Source organism: Polyergus mexicanus, unplaced genomic scaffold, assembly GCF_030449975.1.
Source record: "Polyergus mexicanus isolate NDT 795.1 unplaced genomic scaffold, iyPolMexi1.0 SCAF_2, whole genome shotgun sequence".
Classification (NCBI taxonomy): Eukaryota; Metazoa; Arthropoda; class Insecta; order Hymenoptera; family Formicidae; genus Polyergus; species Polyergus mexicanus.
Genome location: NW_027223322.1, coordinates 2350900 through 2372058, shown reverse-complemented (window position 1 = coordinate 2372058; position 21159 = coordinate 2350900). Strand labels below are relative to the sequence as shown.

At 36.0% G+C, this 21159-nt stretch overlaps 1 protein-coding gene across 5 annotated transcripts in view; it reads left to right on the top strand.

Annotated features, from left to right (window-relative positions):
• Positions 1-21159, top strand: part of Twin (CCR4-NOT transcription complex subunit 6-like twin) — a 219388-nt gene that overhangs the window by 179624 nt on the left and 18605 nt on the right. For 4 of the 5 annotated variants that reach the window (XM_070314959.1, XM_070314972.1, XM_070314979.1 and 1 more), the window contains one exon: positions 11448-11516. Coding sequence is in view for 3 of the 5 variants with exons in the window: in XM_070314972.1 (XP_070171073.1) it covers positions 11448-11516 (69 nt within the window). In the remaining 2 variants the exon portion in view is untranslated. Of the gene's footprint in view, positions 1-10043; positions 10392-11447; positions 11517-21159 lie in introns of those variants that run through there. The other variant, XM_070314957.1, reaches the window with a different exon arrangement.

Genomic DNA, 21159 nt, shown 5'->3' with positions numbered 1-21159 from the left:
ACAAGCGATTCTACCTCTCTCGTTAAAATTTTCAAAACTACTACGGATGATGCAAATTACGCGTCCGCTTCCGGCGAGCGAGGGAAGAACGAAACGTAACCGGTCGGTCAATGAGAGCGAAGAGGTTTGTTGTAACAAGTTTACGAATTGTTCGAAAGAAAATACGAATTACGCTCGCTCTAGCGTAATGTCGCTCGGTTGTTAGACGGGAATCCTTACGAAAGAAAGTACCGCGAACATTTTACGTTTCACGCATATATTTCGTTCTTTTGATGTCGCACGTATTTTATACGCCAAAAGTGTTGGGCGTTTTTGAAAACTTTTATAATGTCAGATTTAAAATCGCAGTTTCAAAAAAAATAATGATAATTTTATTAAAATAAATAATTTTAATTATTTTCTACTATAATTTATTTGTACTGTTAAATATTCATTAAATTATTATTATCTAATAATATTGTTTATTATATTTATATTTGATATATATATATATATATATTTTAGATATAAATATAATTTAAAAAATTATTAAAATATATATATTACATATCTTTAAATTAAATAAAAAGATTTTATCGTTTATATTTATATTATACAAAAGACCGAATGTCGCGGTGTTATGAGCTACCATTGTCACACCGTCACAATATCCACGTGCGCATCACGACGTCTGACGTCACGCGAAGATAGGCTTTTAAATTCCGCGTGCCGCTCTTTCGGCCTTGAGGTGCCTGCGCCCATGATATTAGTATGCAGTCGCCGTGTATAACGTGAACTCGGCATATACGATGAGGCTTCCTTCCTCTACGTCGTAGAGCTCGAGCATTATTCTGAAATATAACGCCAAATGCCATTCGCCTCCGGTTACAGTTGTAGCTCGCTCGCTCCGGCATCAGGCGAGTTACGATTTCGTATAAGCGAGACGTATGCAGTCTCCTCTCTCTACGAAAGGACTAAAACCACCGAAGAAAAAGAATAAGGCATTACAAAGCGCAATTGTTCGTCTTTTGTAGTTTCAATTTTTTATTTTCGAATGCTACGAAATTTTAGCGATTGAAAATATATATTTTTATCAATTTGACATTTTAGTCATTATTACAATTAGTCATTATATATATATGATAATATAGATAACATGTAAAGTTAAATTTCTCATCATAAATATTTTATTAGCTTTACAGGCACATATAATATTGATAGATAATGTTCACAAGTATATCTATTGGAATGGAAATTATTGTTTGCTTTCTTTTTGTAGAGAAATTAATTTTATTAAAAATATTTTTATTATATATAAAATTTTTATTTCTTTCTAAAGAATGTATATTATTGAATTTATATTCGATATCAGCATTAGAATGTTCGGTAAAATCTTGATTCAAATTTTATTCTTTTTTTGTGTCATAACTGAAGGATATCCATGAACTCCTCTGTTCGTGGATCTAGGATGACTTCGTTCCTTTTCCCGGATTACGGTCGAGGACTAAGAGGGTCGCCGGAAGACTTATCTGCGTGCTCGTGATAGTCCGAGATATAACCGCGAATGAATTCGTAATATCGGGGGGCTTAGTGGACCGTTAGATCGCTGTTTAAAGTACGGCGCGCGCGTTCGGATTAAGCCGACACCAAAAAAGCTAGCTTCAGTTTGACGAAGACGGTAACGTTGGCAAATTTCACTTTTTTTGTCCCGTATGCGAGAGATTAGCATAGTATTTTACATTAAGCTTACATTAACTGCAGATCGAATCGAAAAATTGAAATATACATTTTGCTGCGTTCGCGACATCATATTGCTCCACGCGAGTTTTCGTTTATATTTTTAAAATGGTTGTGCGATTAAAGAAACATCAAATAATAAATATAAATATTTTGTTTGATAATAAACAGCAAGCAAGTATAAAATAAAAATCCATTATTTTTGCAACGATGTAATAACTTCACCGTGAAAATATTTATTACATCGACAATAAAACCGCCACTGATCGAACGTTCATCTCACGAGCGAGCGTTCTCAGATCACGAGGGAATTAACGGCATACTTGGAATAGCTGAGTTTACACCTGTGTGCAGTTACTCCCGCGGATTCGATACGCCGGCTTAGTCCAACTTACCGAGAATTACAGCCGAGGCTTATTACTAATTCTCAGCTAATAGCAGTAGATATAGAGAATATTTCTCTTATAAGATAAAGCCAATTTCGCAATGAAGGCTCGATATCGAGACGTTCGAGCGCTAAATGGAAATACGTTGCTAACAGTTAAGAATTTGTCATGAATTGTGATATTTGCAGTGGTATTTGTTTTTATGACAGGTATGTGTGTGTGTGTGTATTATACGTATACAATATAAAATACAAAAAACCGCATCTACAGTGGAAATTTATCAATTAGCAAAAGTTAGTAATTAAACAATCGTATCGGAATATTATATTTAGAATTGTCGGTGAAACAAAAGAGTAATATTAAAATATTGATCTTTTTTATTGGGGGAAAAAAATATATATGTATATTATATTGTATAAATATCAGAATATGTGAAAATAATGTACAAGATTGCTTCTTGAACAACATTCCAACCAAAGTCTGCGAAATAAGCTCTCGAGATATCTGGTCCCGACGAAGGAGATCGTCTGGCGATATAAGGAAATCGTTTAATCGAATCGACAATTGTCAAATCGCCGAATGGTCCGTGTCCGGGCCACGTTTTCCGTTTGATTTCCGATTATTATCCTTCTGAAACACGCGTGCCTTCTTCCCAGGATCAACTCCAAATTTCGTTTCTAATAATGAATCGAGTAATTCACTGCAGCGAGAGAGAGAGAGAGAGAGAGAGAGAGAGAGAGAGAGAATATGATTTAAAACGATTTTATCGCTTTAAATTTTTCGACGTGATATTATATCGTAAAGAGTGAGAAAAGTAGTTTTTCGAGCCTGAGATTTAAATCCCATTATAAATTTTATTATGCGTTATATCTAGATATAAATCTAAGAATAAAAAAGATAATAAAGTATGATAATGGAACACTAGATATCACTGTTTGAAATGGCTTGTCGACCGTGATATCGTAATATCTTCACAGTCAAACGTTTTTTCTTTTCTTACAAATTTACATCTTTAGATTTTCAAATCGTCGACTGATAAGATTATATACGAAAAAGTTGCAAATTGCGCATTATTGCGATCTCGCTGCGTCGAATTTAAATGTTCATGTATAACCATTCAACGTGCGCTACCGGAATGCGGCACGTGTTCGATCGGATCAAAGACGGATAGAGGGGAAGGGAGATCGATGAAAAAGCACGTCTATATAACCGGAAAGAGTATCCTACCCTATCCCGGATTTTCAGATAATAAGGTGCTCCGGTATGCCACGTGGCACATTCTGAAAATGGATCGGCCCTTTCAAGAGTAATCTCATAAATACGGAGCTTCACACACGCCTTCGTACCGAGTGTTCGATACAAAAAGTAAAGGGATACGAAGCGTAACAGGAGAAGAGGGAATAAGAAAACGAAGATTAGTGACATTCGGAACTATTTGTCTGTTACTTCTCGAGATCCTGGCAAATGTGACTTACATCGAAAGCCAAACCCGCGTTTGAGATTCAATATTGACGTACCCTATCTACGTACGGTGTATCTTTAAACTGTCGCTTGATAAAGGATGATATATATGTAAAGTATGAAAGCGGAAAACGCAAGCGACAGCGTTTTCGCTCCACGAAAGCCTCTTTTTGCCACCTTCGCCGAGAGCTAAAAAGAAAAAAAATAAAACGAACGATACAGCGTACATTTTTCACGCTTCTCACGATCAATCCGTTCCATCGAAGCATTCCATTATCGGTATTAATGATCGTCTCAAAAAAGAGAGTATTAGAAGACGTTGCAATTATAATTACGATAGAAGCTCTTTGAAGAGAAGTATTGCAAAAATTTGCTTCGCAGAGAGATATATAATTTTATAGAATTTTACTGATCATTATTGTATTATTGTTGTAAGTTCTATTTTTACTATATGTTAGTTCTCGATTTCAATTTGATATGTAATTGCAAATACTTCATTCTCGGTATCGTAAAAAATAAAAATTTTTGTTTTTTGAAATATCACAAATTGTGAAATAATAAAAATAAAATTCACAATTAGCCCTCACATATTTTTGTCGATTGTTAATATAATATAAAGGAATGGCATACATATTTTTCGATCATTTTGAAGATCTGAAACATTTAAATGCAAAATGCAAAGATTTTTATTGCTAATATAAATATTACGATCGCACATAAAATTTTTCATTTATCACGATTCATATTTCTCGTCGACCGTAACTATTCACGAAGAAGCAAAATCGATTGAGAAAAAGAAAACGAGAGGAGTATACGCTCACTTTAAAAGTAATCCCAGTTTATTCCGGCGGGAAGAAAAACCGTTTTATTCTTAACCGAAAACTTTTCTGCTTGATCGCTATCCGGCAATAAGTTAGCTGATTATTGTTCGGCGATTATCATCACCTTGATTGAGAGAAGAAAGAAGCTTCGTTATCCTGATATCACGGATAGCGATAACAGGGGAAATACTTTGAAACTATATTATATCGATTACAACAACGAAGATATGTGGTACTTTAAAGTACCACATATGTGACATTTCTGAGAAGTCTTAAAAGTCATAATATACATATCAATGGATTATTCAAATTCTTTTTTACTGTGAGAGATTACAAAAATAAATAAAACTCGGATGAACTCAACGAAAAAACGAAGTTGAGACACACTTTTGTAACATATCTTGATCGTAAAAATTTTTTTATTTGGTAAAAAAAAAGAGAAAATAAAATCTTGAAAAATTGAAAAAAAATTGTCATGCATAAAAAAAGAAAAAGCCGTCGCGCACAAGAGCATGATGCAACAAATGCGAACGCTCGACTCTCGCGTCCGGTATTTAATCCGCTATTCGGTAACAATTCAGCACGTTTTATCGAGGTCGCCGGGGTAACTCTTATCGCGATTTGTCAGGGGTCGTTTATAACACGGGCGAGAGACACATCCGTACCGCGCGAGAACGCTTCCGTCTGTCTATTTATCGCAAACGGGAATATATTCCATTCCTAGCTTCGCCACTGCTACGATGTGCGTCGAGTGCGTGCCACAAATTACCAGTAATTACTGTCGGCAAAAAAAGCAAATCCGTATTTTAATTGGCACGCAATTAAAGTTTATTGCACTACACGCGATACATTTTATCGTATCGGGGCATTCCGCGCTCGCGTTTATATTAATTCTGATATTCCATGACTGCACGCAGCTGTAACTAGGATAGTAACCAACTCGTCCGAGATTTAAACGTAGCAAAATTTCTTTCTTTTGAAGTTATATAAGTAACACGATAAACACAGTCATTTGTATATATAATTTATAAAAATATCATATATTAGTACAGTAAAAATAATATATCACATACAATATAAATATTACGCAGAATCTTAAAAGCTCTATAATTTTTTTTTTTTATAGAACATTTTAATTTTATTTAAAAAAATTACAAATTTTTTAATTTTATAGAAAGAGTTCTTTGATCAAATTTAATAATTTTGTAATAAAGAAAAGTTTATTCGATAAAAGTCATATTTATAAATTAACTCTAAAGAATAATTAGGAAATTATCTATATATATTTATTATATATAAGATAGAAAAAAAAATATAAGTAATTTGAAAATTATTATTACAAATTTAAATTATTATACAAATATTATCTTTAAATTTCTTCATGAATGCCATTTTCACCACTTTTACTACGATTATAACCGCGCTACTGACTGTAACAACAATTTTCGCTGATACAGGCGAGCCATTCGTTTCCTTCACAGCAACGATGCGAACCCTTTAATAAGGTAGACGACAGCGCATAATTACGGTCGATCAGCATACCGCGGAATTGTCAGTGCAGTCAGGTGGAAATTAAGGATGGACATGTCGCAGGATGCACACGTCGATAGCTTCCTCTCATGGATTCGCATTCGCGAGTCCTTACTTTGTATAGACCTCAAGAAAGATGTATTCCGATAATTTTCTCCTCCTGACTCGGCGAAAGATATTTATGCGCGGTAATTATATGTAGAAATAACATCGCGGTCGAGTCACTCACTGCGATTAAAATATCTAATTGATTTTATGATTAACGAACGCTATTAATTTGTTATAATCGATTATGGCTGGAGAGACCACCGCGAAACAATTAAAGTAAAATACTTTGTATACATCCGATATTACAAGTAGAATGTTTCCAATATTCTTTTTTTACTATCACTTGATAAAAAAATTGTTAACGTTAAATTTTCCTCAAAATTGATGATTTTTTCACCAATGATTTTTCAGTTACAATTGAAAATCGAGAGAATTTCGCAAATTAGATTCCAGTAATGTAAATAGACTATGAAGTCAACTCTCATTTAATTCAAGATTTGTGTACAATTTAAAAGAGAACGACGAAGTAGGTTAAATAGAAATATCGATTTTCTCTGCATCGAATTATTAAGACTTCGATTCTTTTGTGCCGGATAATAAATCCTGCCGTAATTAGATTAAATTTTTCTCGTAGGTCGGTCGAGCCACGTCAAATAAATTAATATCGTAAACGAGGAAACTTAAATGTCAGTGACAGCGATTATTTCGTTAAGAAAATTATAATTCCGATAATACAAAGAAGGAAAGAATGAGATAATAATAGCGTGCAAATTTACCTCTCCTCCCCTTCCTTATCTCTCCCCACTTTCCTTTATTTCGCTCTGATTATACAATTTTACAGACTTGATAAAAAGCGTCATGATGAAGCAATTTCTAGATTAAAGAGATACGAGGCCACGACCTGTTTTGCATCGTGCTATTAAGGAGATTCTAATATATGAGAGTACATTTTATGAAAGTGACTGGAGAGAGAAGAGAAATTAAAAATTGATTTTAAATAAAATTAAAATGTGCATGAAGATGTTGACCGTAATAGTTTTAACAATCTTCCTCTCGGAAGAATAAATGTGAAAACGTCAAAATAATGAATCTTTGTTCAATTTTTATTTAAGCTACTTTATATACATTATTATTTTTTGAGAAAAATAAAATGAGAATTTTTAGACAAATAAAATTTAGCATCATTAAATTATTATACTTTATTATATTTTATTATATTTAATATCATAGTTGATATCTCAATAATATTACAGTGATATTATAGTTAATATCATGTTATATATTCGAAAAGTACAGAGAAAAAAATTCACATTATCAAGTATCCGAAGAAGAGGAATCAACGATAAAATTAAATAAACTTGTCACATGCGTAACTTTACTTAAGCTATTTGAGAAATTTTCTTTTTAAATCTTAAATCTAAGAATATCTATCTATCTATCTATCAAAGATACTAAAAATGTCTTTTTTTATAATTTTTTTTTTTTTTTTATAAATACATCTGTCCGCTTTAATCATCTCAGAAACACGTCGGTACATCAATTGATGAAACCGAGATGTCTCAATTTGTAGGACGTTAATGATTAACATTAACGATAACGATAATGATAATTTAAAGCGAACTAGTTGAAGAACATAGTTTCCCATGACGGCGGAATGAAGGTTCCAGGAAAACGAACGCCCAAGCTCGTAAGAGAGAGAGAGAGAGAGAGAGAGAGAGAGAGAGAGAGAGAGAGAGAGAGAGAGAGAGAGAGAGTGACGAGAGCTCGCGATGCGCGATAAACGAACACGAAGTAAAGAAGCTCAAACACACGTTGTACCGTAAAATTACAAGGGCCGTCTCGTATGTATGTATCGGACGCGTCTCGACGGGAGATCTTAATTGGGTTTGTAAGACCTCACGGAATGCGGACGACGGACGGCTCTCGCGTAATTGTTTTCTCACATATATACGCACGTTATAATCGCGTGTATCGTTCACTCTCTCTTTCTCTCTTGAATACTGAGATTCTTACGTCCCGCGAAAAGATTTGATGCGATCAAGAAAGTTGACGCGTCAATCAAGAGAAGATCGTAATTACTAATGTTAATGTATTCTCATCTTTCTCCAGGGGTGTACTACACTCATATGTAACAGATATAATATACTTGTCTTTTACCTTATCTTTTCTCAAACTGACGGACCGGCTTAAAATAGAATAAAATAGACTCTCATCTTATAATTAATATTGTAAGGAGCTTACGATCATTGCAGCCGTCAAGAATTTTGTCGTGAAAATTAATACACGTATACGTAATTGTATAATCTCACAATCTGCGGAGGTTGACGGCTCAACTTTAAGCGCATACTCATATTGTAATTTATATTTTAAGAGGCTCAAATTATACGTTTAGGAGAGCAACCGTTGAAAATCTATCGTGAATATTACAGTCACGGATTCTATTTATATTGTATATATAATTAAGTAGAAAATATCGCGATCTCTTCGGTCCGATGGATAAATTTTGAAAAATATATTTATTTATATAAGACAGGGCTTAGGCTTATTCTACATTTAGGATTGCTTTAGGATACCACGACTCGTAAGCTTACGCATTTAAATTCATTGAAGCTAGAAATACAATGTGGGATAAATCGTCGCGATGTCAATCGCGATGTGAAATACCACCCTTCGCATATCACGTACTCTCTCTCTCTCTCTCTTTCTCTCTCGCTTGTCGCCTATATTATCCGGTGCCGGTGCTCTTCCCCCCCCCCTCCCCCTGGGTGCTATCTCTATCTTCTCGCCTGCGGCTCCCGAGGGAGCGAAATAGAATTCTCAGTTTCAATTCTACGACCTCTCTTCCTCCCTTCCGACATTCGTCTCCCTCTTTTCCCATCCCGTTTTCCTTCGCATCGAGATAGACCCGAGACTCGCCGAGGATCTTCGACGCTAGCGACGTATCGCCACCTCTTTCTGCTCCCACGGGGCAGATAATTTTATCGGGATCGATCGATCGATACGCCCGATACGATGATCTCTCGAGCGCCTTTATCGCTGAGCGCGAAATATTGCGCGGATAATGACAAGCTTGCCCGAAACGAGGCAACTATGAATGGAAAAATCCCGCAGGGAAAAGGAAGAAGATACATTCCCTCCCGAAGTGTTAAATACGAAGTAGTAATATCGATAAAAAAAAAAAAAAAAAAAAAAAAAAAGTACAATCTACCATAATGAATAAAAAAAGAAATAATCAGAGATGAAATGACAAAAATATTGAAGGAACAGTAAAAAATAAGCATAAATTCTTCCTCTTTCCCTCTAACAAATAGAGATCTTTGAGATCTGACTTATATAGTTCATTAGAGTAATTAAAGCTTAAAGGTGTAAATGTTTTATTGACATTCGACAACGCTCGAGAATTCCCAACTTCGATTGATAGCTTTATAGAAGCTTTGGCGAGAATGACGGGAACGTTGGATTTGTTATTTTTGCGCGCATTCAACGCCATCGCGCGAGTTATTCCCGTCCGATTAATCCCTTCGTGCCCGCGGCAGCAACGCTGTGATTGGCACGCATGATTGTAACGCGACGTGTTACGAGCTACGAAAAGCGTCGGATTAATCTCGATGGACGGCGCGGCGCGATTGAACTGATCATCCACGCGCACACGCGAGATAATACGGCAACTTAATGATGATAATCAGCGGAAAGTGACTGCAAATTGCGCATGCCTCGCTGCATTCGGAAAACATATTATTACATTATTATATATGCAATACATCATAGCACATATTACATGTATTCTACATGTCCTCATATACACATACATACACACACACATACACACATTATAGACGTATGTCTTTTTGTCGTATTTATTTTCTCATGTTATTACTACTGCGCGCGATCTTTGCTTCGCGTGAGTTTGACGCGAAACACTACCGTGTTTCTTGATGTTTATTTTTTTATTGTTCATTGTATTTCTTGTGTTCTATATTTATTTTCCTCTTATTTTATTATTGGCTTGTTTTTATTTGAAAAATGTATGTATATTTATTTTGAATATATTATTATTATTATTACAATACGATGGCAACTGTATCGGTAGATAATTCCACTTTAATGGAAAAAAAGATAGAAAAGCGCGAAAGTTATTTGCGAGCGGATCTTCGGTGAAATATCGGCGAGAGATCTCTCGCCTCTCGGGAAGATTCGTGCGGGACCACCGAATAGATTGCGAAACTTCCCCCGTGCCGTAAATAACTCTCCCGTAGAGTCTTGAAACAACGAGATTATTCTTCAAACTTGGAGGATATTTCAGAGGGCATTTCGTGAATGCTAAACATAAACGTCCGACAGATCGACCTATTTCTCTTATCGTTAAACATCGGCTTAACACGTGTCCTTTATTATTCCACGCCAAGGATCGTAACGAGGAGAGAGCGCGGTAAGTATCGTCATTGCAGAAATATCGATTCAAAGGTCGATAACGAAAGCAAAGTTTTACTCGTGGAAATTTTGTAGAGCATTTTTTGCATGCTAACCGCTAAAGGCTAAGACGGGATTCTTCTTTTAACCGCACGACTATCGGCCGGAAGACCGCAATATCACGACGTATCTCTTCCTCATTTGCGGTGCACGTCGCGCAAAAATAGTTTGTCGTTAAAAACTGACTCGCTGGCAAAGAGGGACGACAAAATTATCGATGTCAGAGTAACTCGTTCCGCTCCGAGAAACCCTCGCGGCGTCTTTTGATATTAAAATATATTATATCGCCGTGTCTCGTCATTTTTGTAGCGACGTTCTTCCGCCAGAGTATAATAACGTTTGATGAATTCGGCGCTTCTTCCGTGATTATCTTCCATTAGTCTCGAAGATAAACGGCCAAACGAAGCCACGAGGACACCTCCTTGTATAATCTACCTGTCACGTGCAGACGATGCGACGCGGCACGTTTTCTTTCCTCGCGTTTAACCCGCGCGTACTTCTTGGCCCTATACCTCGTTAATAGCCGGGAGGGCTCGTGCAAGTGACATTTGGTTAAACGATTTAATTATCGGACGGCGCGCATGGCTTCCCGTAAGAGCGCCATTAGACGACGCAGGTGTAATGAACTAGTTTAATGAACGCGCGATCTTCCTCCTCGCTCCCTCGTCACTTTGGCAATTATAATAACCGCGGCGGTCACATCGCGATCTTCGCTGTCTCGCTTCAGCGACACCGTCTGATTAAGGAAGGGCATCGTTGTGTGTGATTAAGCTATTTTTGGATGTAATATTATTTTATCCGAGAAATGGAGGAGCATAAGTTGAAAGGTTACATTTTTTGAGAGAATTTTGTAAAAGCTTAGAATAAGACATATGTAAGTTTTTCAGATAAATTGGATAGTGAAAAATGAGAATATATAAATTTATATAAAGTTGAACGTTTACATAGTTTAAAATTTAGAAAGTTTTGTGCAAAGAGAAAGTTGTTAAATCATTGATTTATTTGTATTTTGCAGTTACAGCAAACCATCCGCCCCAAAGACCATGGATTCCGTTGACAAGGCCCAACAGGACGAGACCAACATGTAAGCGATAGATTTTCATTTTCATATCGCGAAGAAAATTAATAAAATATATTCTTTGCTCGTTAATTTATTAATAAATACATTTATCAAATACGGGAATGAAATTCCACGTGATTTTCCCACGCGTGATTTTTCACACGATGAATTAATTACCTTTGTAATTACATGACGTTGCAGAACGGCCTTCCCTTTTACAGAAATCTCAATAGTAGATCTAGACGCACTTAGTTTCTCCTTTGCAATCATAATGTAACGCGTGATGTAAACCTTTCATTAACGCTCGAGCGTTTCGCGTCATCGGTACTTGTTAGAATACGCGAATCGTGCGCGCTAAATCAATGCGTGGTATTTATTATTACAACGCGTACACGCGCGCACGTGTTACATCACTGGGAGATAACGGGCAAACGCGAGATGACCTATGGAGAAACTACGGCTGATAGTGACTAATGTATCGCTGTGACAATCGCGCACGTTGAGTCAAAATATACATATGGCGAATGTATGCATACGCCGTAAAACAAATTGCGTTTTACGCCGGTCCGGCGTAATAAATTGACGCGCTAAAGGCCACTTTCTCCTTCGCGATATGAAACTTTGCCGTTACTCGGATCGTTACTTAAGCTCGATGCATTTATATTTGTACTCGAAGTCATAATACGCTCTTTTTCGCCCCGTTGAATTAGCAAGATCGTTCCCACGAGTACGTTCGAAATGAAACACCCTTTACGCGCAATAAAAAGTATTATTGGTTTTATGCTCTCGTCAATATCGTTGATTCGATCGTTTCTGTGAGAATGACTAAAGACACTTGCGTCAAATAAAAGTTTTTTTTTTTTTAAATCATTAAAATCATGTGTTATCTTTTAAGAAAAAGATATTTGTAACATAACAATTAAATTTATTAAAGCAGGGTGTCTACTCCCTGGAAAAATATGGAAAACCTGGAATTCTCAGAGAAATCGAGAAATTCTTATGGAATTTTATTGGAACTCGGGGAATTTTTTTTTAAATTCTCTCTTTCTTCATATGAGTAAAAAACATTAGAAAATGCGTACGATTAAAAAAAAAAACTATTTTAGAAAAATTGCACCAAAAATTGTTAAAATATTCTCTTTACCTGGAATTTTTGAATAAAAATATCTAGAAAATCTAGGTATTTATGGGGAATATTTTTACAAGATTTGAGTAGACACCCTGTAAAGAATCAGAAAAAGCCTACGCGTGCATCTTCTGCACACGCGCTTGATCATCTTTATCCCAAGTTTTCGAAGGATCATTCGCGACGAACCGCGTAAATTCGCCTTAACGTACTCCGTCCAGGCGACGAGAGGGTATCTTGACCATCGGTCAACGCCGACGACGAGTCTCGCTGCCCCGGAGTATCCGTGTTGCGTCGCGCAGCATCCCGCCGCCGAAGACTATATACCGCACCATCTGGACAGATTTATCGCGCGACACCGGTACGACGGCAGCGGTCGTGGTAGCAGGAAGGGTGAAAGAGGGAGAGAAAGCGCGCGTGCACACATACAGCGGCGCGGAGAGAGGTACAAACGGCTGTTCGGTCGGTGCTGCCGTCCAAAAGGAAGCCATTGTTGGACGCGATAAATCATTTCACTACGGTTTACGCTATTCATTATTTGACGAGGGGGCCCATTATACTTACGACGGTCGCTGATTAGTTATACCGTTTGCGTATGCAGATACGTACGGTAAATTTGTCTAGTTCTTTACTAGTAAGTTTGATTGGGTTCTTTACTAGTAAGTTCGACAAATATTACTAATGTGTTTTATTCCATTTTTTCTTATTTTAGAAAATTGAAATTTACTACAAGAAAATAGTGTTTTAATCCGTTTGGCATTTTAGGAGCTCGTTTTTCCGATCACAATAATGTTAATTTGTCAAATAATTGAATTTGCATTCTTATACTTTTCTGTAATACAGGCCTGTTCGTTTTGATTCGAAATAATTACAATAATCGTAATTAATACGAGCGTTTATAATGCAACTATCATGTGTAATAATTGCTTCTAGCTATCAAATTATTATTTCGATTATATGTACATGTGCAATAATTAATGATTTGTCGATATTTAGAGATGCGTATTAGGCTAAAAATGGCGAATAAATTAGAGAATGGCTGACTTTTATCTGAAAATATTACACTTTATTCCAAAGAGCGGGCTATTAAATTCTGAGTAAATTACAATCTTCTAAAATGCTCTCGCAATAATTTCCACTAACAAATCGCACCTACAAAGTGTATCATAAAATGCGGCAATCAACAGTAGAAATGCATTTTCTGAGAAAATAGAGACGATCTTCTCATAGAATTAAAAATTTAACTACAGAGATACATCGTATGTAATCTTTCAAAAAAAATGCAGTATTATTATTTTAATCAAGATAAAATTAACCAAAAATCAGAATAAAGAGTAAATTTATGTTGAAAAATAATTTGTTATGAAGATGTAAAAGTCACAGTTATTTTTTTTATCATATATATAATTATATATAACACAATATAAGTAACAGACAATTATTAACAATTTTATATATATATATATATACATTCTTTTTGACAAGACAATGTAAGTAATCAATTAATTATAAAAATATTGTTAGTAAAATTTATCAGAAAATACACACTATCGTGTTTTACAACGCATACCGTATATTCCTCAGGAAATTCGGTATACTTGGTAAAGACGCATCGAATTAAGTAAACGGTCGGAATCTAATATTACATACCATGCCGTATATATGCAAATATTACGTTAAGAGAAAGAGAGAAATTCACAAACTTCCTCTCTCTCTCTCTCTCTCTCTCCTTTCTACATGCTTTCTAGTACAATTTACCGCTGCAGGCTCGTAATTGCTCGATGCACGCCGTATTCGGAGGGCTAGAAATGCGGCAATTTAGGGATTACACGAATGCCCTTAAAACCGATTTCTCCGAGATCGGTGTAATTATCGCAGCGAGTGTGCGGCGAACGTTACGCGCGTTCGGGATAGATCTCGCCGTTGTCATCACCGTTATATCACACGAGACTGGCCGAGAATTATTCGCGTATACGCTTCGAAATGCACGGTATTACATTCGGCATTATCTCCGTTACACCGTGATAGGTTGGTACATACGTGCGCCTTCGTAAAATGGCACTGGACGATTGCTGCACCGTCCAGGATCGGTCAGAATGTAAACATTGATTTGAATTCTCCAACAGCGATCCCAATGCGGCTTTTGCTTTAAGCGAAAATAGATATTTACCTAGATATTTAATAGATATTTACTCGATCGTAGCTATTTATAAATGTGTCATATAGGTATAAGAATTTTTTTCTAAATTTATTAAATACATTTTGCGGATAACAACTTGAATATAATTATCGTTATACGATTATTAATTATTTCCATTCATTCTCTTTCTCTCGCCAATAATCTTATCGAAAGGGATTTAGATTAGGAGGACGCTTTCTAATATTCTCCCACGTGGCGAGGAGTAATGTAATTCCGGTCCTAATAGTAGCGGCCGACAGGTTCGTGCAAATTACTTCTTGCACCTCGCGACGATCCTCACAATTATATTCATTACGATGACTCGTACATGGCCGGCTCGGTTTCTATGGGACACAGAGCAATTACGCGCCATTATCATTCCGATGCTTGTAACTGCTCTTGCACGCGCGCGATTATGTTCTTATTAGAAATTATTATTGCCACGGCGTGCGCGTGCGGTAATTATCGCCGTTGCCGCTTTTGTCGCGATTATTACCATCGATTATTATCATCGTCGCATTATCGATGTGACGTTATATGAACGAATGTGCCGTGTTTGTTACCGTTAATTAATAAATGGCCAGACCGACTATTACTTTCGCCTCGTGTCGAATCATCGCCGTTGTACTTGATTACCGCGATTCTCTCGATCCACAACGATAAGCACAATAAAATAATAGCGATCAGACAGAAGATTTATTTAGATTCTAGAACACGAGACTCCAAGACACCTACATGCCACACGCATATATCAACATCTTTTTTTTTTTTTTTTTTTCCATTTATCAAGCTTACATAACTTAAATAGAATTTAGCAAAAAGATTATAAAATCTTTATTAATCCGTAAAAAAATTATTTCTGCCTACACTGATAAATATTATTAATTAATAGATGAATTTTTATTAATTTTGATAGATATTATTTTATTCAATATTTAATTTACATTATAACTCAAAATAACACGTATACGCTACACAATTTCTACTAAAATCTAAAAACATTTTTTTTTTTTTTTTTTAAAGATAGAGAGGAAAAGAGAAGTCGTTAATATGCCGCAACATACAGCGTAAGAGTGTTGTAAAAAAAAAAATACGTTTATATCTCGCAGTATTGCACGGAAATATGCGCTACTTTCGTTCGAATATACGTTCCAGAGGGGCGAACTTCTTTTTCGTCGATTTATATCGTTACATTTCTATGAGGCATACCGCGTTTATGCATTTGCAAAATCGCCGGTATCGACCACGACATTTCGATCTACGGATACCTTCGTGCCTGGAAACTGGGTCGGCCTCTTGAATTTCGACGGGTTGGCCAACTACTATTCGCGGTAGATTTTTACGTTGTAAATATCCCATCTCGCGCTGTGCGAACTGGAGATTCACCGTAATACCGATTTACGAGCCAACTATTTCGGCGTACAGCTGCACGGGTTTGTTGCACCACCGCGGAGTCGCTTATTTATTGTCGCAGGTATCTTTGTGTGAATGTTGACCCGATTAAGAAATTTTACTCTGTGAGTCAAATTTTAAAAAGAGGATATTTCGTAGATCGTACAACAAATGTTAAAATTACGTGTAGATATTTTTTAAAGTTTAATTCAACACTATATTCCTTATAAAAAAAAATATCTATATATATTTCAGTAGCTGAAAAATGCAGAGCAACGTATGAGCAGTTTTTTTAACTTTATTAATCTCAGCTTATTTGTCGTACACCCGGTACAAACAAGATCGCGCAGCACGCGAGAGCGAGCGGCGAATTCTCTGGCGTGTGTAAATTAGGTAACCTGTTCGGATCTTCTCTCTCGCGGACTGGTTTGGCGACTCTTGGGGCAGGTCGCGGCTTGGCGCGGCATCGTTGACCTCGGATAGGATGCCTAGTCGTGAATGGACCACCGCTGCCATTGACTACCGCCGCCATTGCCGCCGTTCTCCATTATATACTTGTTACACTTAACAAACTCAACGATTAATACTAGGGTTGCACGAGATATCAAGACTACCCTTGATATTGTCTTGCCTTGTCGAAATTCAAGACAAGATCAAGACAAGATCTTTTATTAGTTATCAAGATAATACCAGGAGTAAGATTGTCAAGATTATAATAGATTGTTTAAAAAAAAAAAAAGCTAAAATATGTAGCTAAAATATGTTATGAGTGAATTAAATGAAAAAAAAATTCACCATATTATACAAACATCAAAAATTTTTTTACTAAATAAAAACATCTATATTAACAAATCTAGAAATAATTAATACAAAATAAACAATTTTACACAATTCTTTAACTATATAAAGCTTTGTGTATAGCGCTCGTAAAACACTTCTCTGATTATGTGCCATATTTGCATTTTGGCATCACTATAAACAACTGTTTTTTAGAGATAACAAATATATATATATATATATATGTATATATTTAGTTTTTTAGGAATTTAACGAATGACATAAATAGTAATAATTATCTTATATTATTTTATATTATAAAGATTACATATGTAAAATATTATTTTTAACAATTGTTCGATATTAAACAAAAATTGTTAATAAAATCGAGACAATACAATACAAGACGGAATTTTTACTACCAAGACAAGATTTAAGTTTTCAAAATTTTTCGATACCAATACAATATTTTTATGAATATTGCCTTGTCTTTTGAATGTTGCGCAATCCTAATTAATATCGACTTTTCCCCGCAAATATTAAGATTAAAGTTTACGAATGATTTTTTTTTTAAACTTGTCTTAAAAACTTTTTTCGCTGTGACTCTGTACGTACACTTATCCTATCAAATTCAACATGTATCTGTATTGCATTCGCAAGTTTGCTGTCTGTACTCGTCACTTGCCCGACGATCCAAGTGCTCCTTCCGAGTATATTCCTCCAGGCGACTAAAACACTTCACAGATTAAAGTGATTAACAGATTGGCTGCTGACTATGCTTCGAGCAGACCGGTGCTCGTCAAACTTTACGATATTGCGGAACATCTTACCACGGCTCGAAATTTCCTCAAACGCATTCGCCACTACTTCGCGAATACTTCTATCGTCGTCGTCGCGTCGTTTCGTTAACCGTTGAACCGTCCTCTCATTACCGTCCGAAAAGTTGTTAATGAAAATTGAAACTTTTACGAGTGAATATAAATGGAATTTGACAGAAAATTTTATTAAAACAACATTTCTGACAAATCAATAAAATATTTATTTGCGCTATTTAAAATTTTGTCAAAATTAAAATTTTTTTATTAAAATTATTAATATTAAAATTATATAATTAAAAGGAAAAGTTTATATTTCTATCGGAGTGTGTAATATTGAAGTGATTTATCGAAAGGAAGAAAATAATGTAGAAATTTACTATACAAATTTTACATATACAAATTATTTGATACAATATTGGCCAAGAGCGTTTATCCCAACAGACGGTACTATAAATACTGTCATGTACCGGATGCAGAAGCGTAGATATATGTATATATATAATTAATATCGGTTGGCGAAACTTGGGTTTGTTTGACTTAGTTCATTACCAATAAATGCGCCGTACTTGGAGAAGTGATCAGGTTTCGGTACCTCGGGGATATGGTCATAGATCGTAGCGATGTGTACTATAACTATTCGATAACTTTGGTCATTATCAGTTTGGACGGGTAAACCTCGGATTAAGCTAATCCTCTCCAAAGTGGTTTTGCCGGAGGTAAAGTGCCTAAAAAACACATCCGCCCCGTTAATATTATAAAATGTATAACAAAGTTAAGAGCTTTGAAAAATTTAGGAAATATTTCTTAAGATTAAAAAGAATAGAGAAGAGAGAGAGAGAGAGAGAGGAAGAGAGGAGAAAGAGAAAAGGTAGGAAAATAAATGTACATTTTTAAAAAAATCTCATTAAATTCATTATTTATATTGTCACATTTTTATGTAAATTTACGTTCTACATATTTGGCAAATTAGGAATAATATCTCATGATAAAGTATTTTTAAGAATATTAATATGAGCGAGAGAGCTTCGATAAAATATCAAAGAAAAAATTATGATAAGAGCGTATTGTCACCTTCCTTATCACGGTTGTCTCACAAGCGATAAGACCACCTCTCGAATCCGATATATTACGCCATTATCTCCATCTTGTCGGTCTTGTGGCACGGAGGGAAAACGGCGGGGCGTCCATTAACGACGCATATCTCACGCAAGATCGAATCCGAATAATCCCCTGTTAAAACGATCGCCGATTTAGTCGGCGAATGCTGAAGGACTCATCGAGATGGTCGCGTTAACAATCCCTCGGGAGTGAACGAGGCTCGGGGGGAAGGAAGGAAAACGAATCGACGGATCGTTAACGATCGTATTTATCGCGGGAATAAAAAAAATCGACCTATCGACCGTGTCTATCGCCGCGTCGGGAACAGATAATTAAAGATTAAAAGCACTCGCGCCGCCCCAGGAACGCCCTACGTCTATATATAATTAATGTTGTCTTACATTTCGTGCGTTTATCTTACGTTTTACATCTCGCTTTACACAGTGATAGTAGTTGATGATAAAAATTAGAAACAGCCTTGATTCCTACCTCATTAAGCATTAAATTGACGTTAAATTATTAGGTGTACGTTGTATCGCATTATTCACAATGCGCAAAGCGAAGTGTCAGTGTTTCGATACTACAGCATCATTCTATCTTTATCCTCTTCTCGAATCGAGCTGCGAAAGCAACGCGGGACCGATTCGCATACGGCTGAATGATTAACGGCGTTTTGGGAGCGACGGTTTGGGGCGAATCCGTAATACCTATCTAACCGTTTCTCTTTCTCTCTCTCTCTCTCTCGATAGCGCCTGCGATATCTTCGAGTTATTGACGTATTAGAGTACACGTACGCGTTATTGGATGGATTGCGGGGTATACCGCGATTCGCTTTATTTACACACACATTCTCTCTCTCTCTCTCTCTCTCTCTCTCTCTCTCTCTCTCTCTCTCCCTTTCGCAATCGCGTTCGCAGTAATATAACTACTGATTTATATTGGTTTAGCTCAACCGTCTATCGTCCGGGCGGTTTTTGAATTAGTTCCAGCGTATCGGAGCGAAATGTGTTTTTCAAGAGCATCGAAACGTCCCGAAATCTCACCACGTCCGTGAACACGAATTGGTTATTAGTATTGCAAACGGAAAGATTGACCCTGATAACAGACCGAATCAATCCGCGAGCATTAAAGTTTTCTGATGCGCGTAAGGAAGACGAGAAACGTAAGTAGAAACGGACAGCCGTTATTACTTGAGCCGTAAACGTTTGGTATGATAAGAAAAGACGCTTCGTGATATGCAACCGGTATGCACTTGATGATTCACATTCGCGCGTTTTAATCACGAAGAGAAAAAGGAGAGGGAGAGAGAGAGAAAAGACGTCGAAAATTTATGCAGCCGGGTGACACCGGCAAGACAGCTCGCTCGCTTTATGCTGATCCTCTTATTCCGGACCGCGAGAATCCATTCGCGTGTCTACACTCTCAGAAAGGATTTCTGATAACGAGACGAAAAATATTCTTGACATATTTAATCGTATTACAACCTTATGCAGTATAAAAATAAAACAATTTTAAAATTAAATCAATAATTCCTTTTCCTCTCTCTCGAATTAAATAAGATTGTCTTACTATCTTGAGACAAGAGTAACGTATACAAATCTAAGCTTATATATTCTTGCATTTAGAATAACTTGATGTTAGCGCCACAATAGTCGGCGCGAAACCGATATGCGGTGGCGTTACTAGGCATTTTATTCTAGATTTAAGAATTTTCCATTTAAGATTAAAATATTCCTTTTTTAATAATAAATATGATTGTCGCTATATCGATCCTATTTTATGATAGATTGAGGAGTAATAGCATTAGATCCGGAAATCTTTTCTGTGGGTGTAACAATAAGCAACACGTATTCCTCTGCTCGTGTTTACTGCTCGTAGAACAGGAAGAGAATTGGAGAACGGGAAAAAGAAAAAGAGAGAGAGAGAGAGAGAGAGAGAGAAATCTCGAGGACAATAAAACGGCTTACGAACCGAATACGCAAAATTAGAATTACGAAAGAAACGAGCGCGTCGATTCACAGAGTATTTAAAATCCTCCATTATTTGCGACGGAAAAGAAATAATTTGATTTAATATAAAAATCACATTCGGTTTCGTGGCTGTAATAAAATAAAATATTCTACGAACAAAATAATATTTGAGACATAAAAAAAAAATATAGGGAAATGGGAGGAGAAACTAGCAAAAATAGTCTTCTCCCTTTTGTATCTTCTGTTTCTCTAAATGATAAAATGTCAAAAATAAATATTTATATTTATATTTTGTCGATTGTGTGTT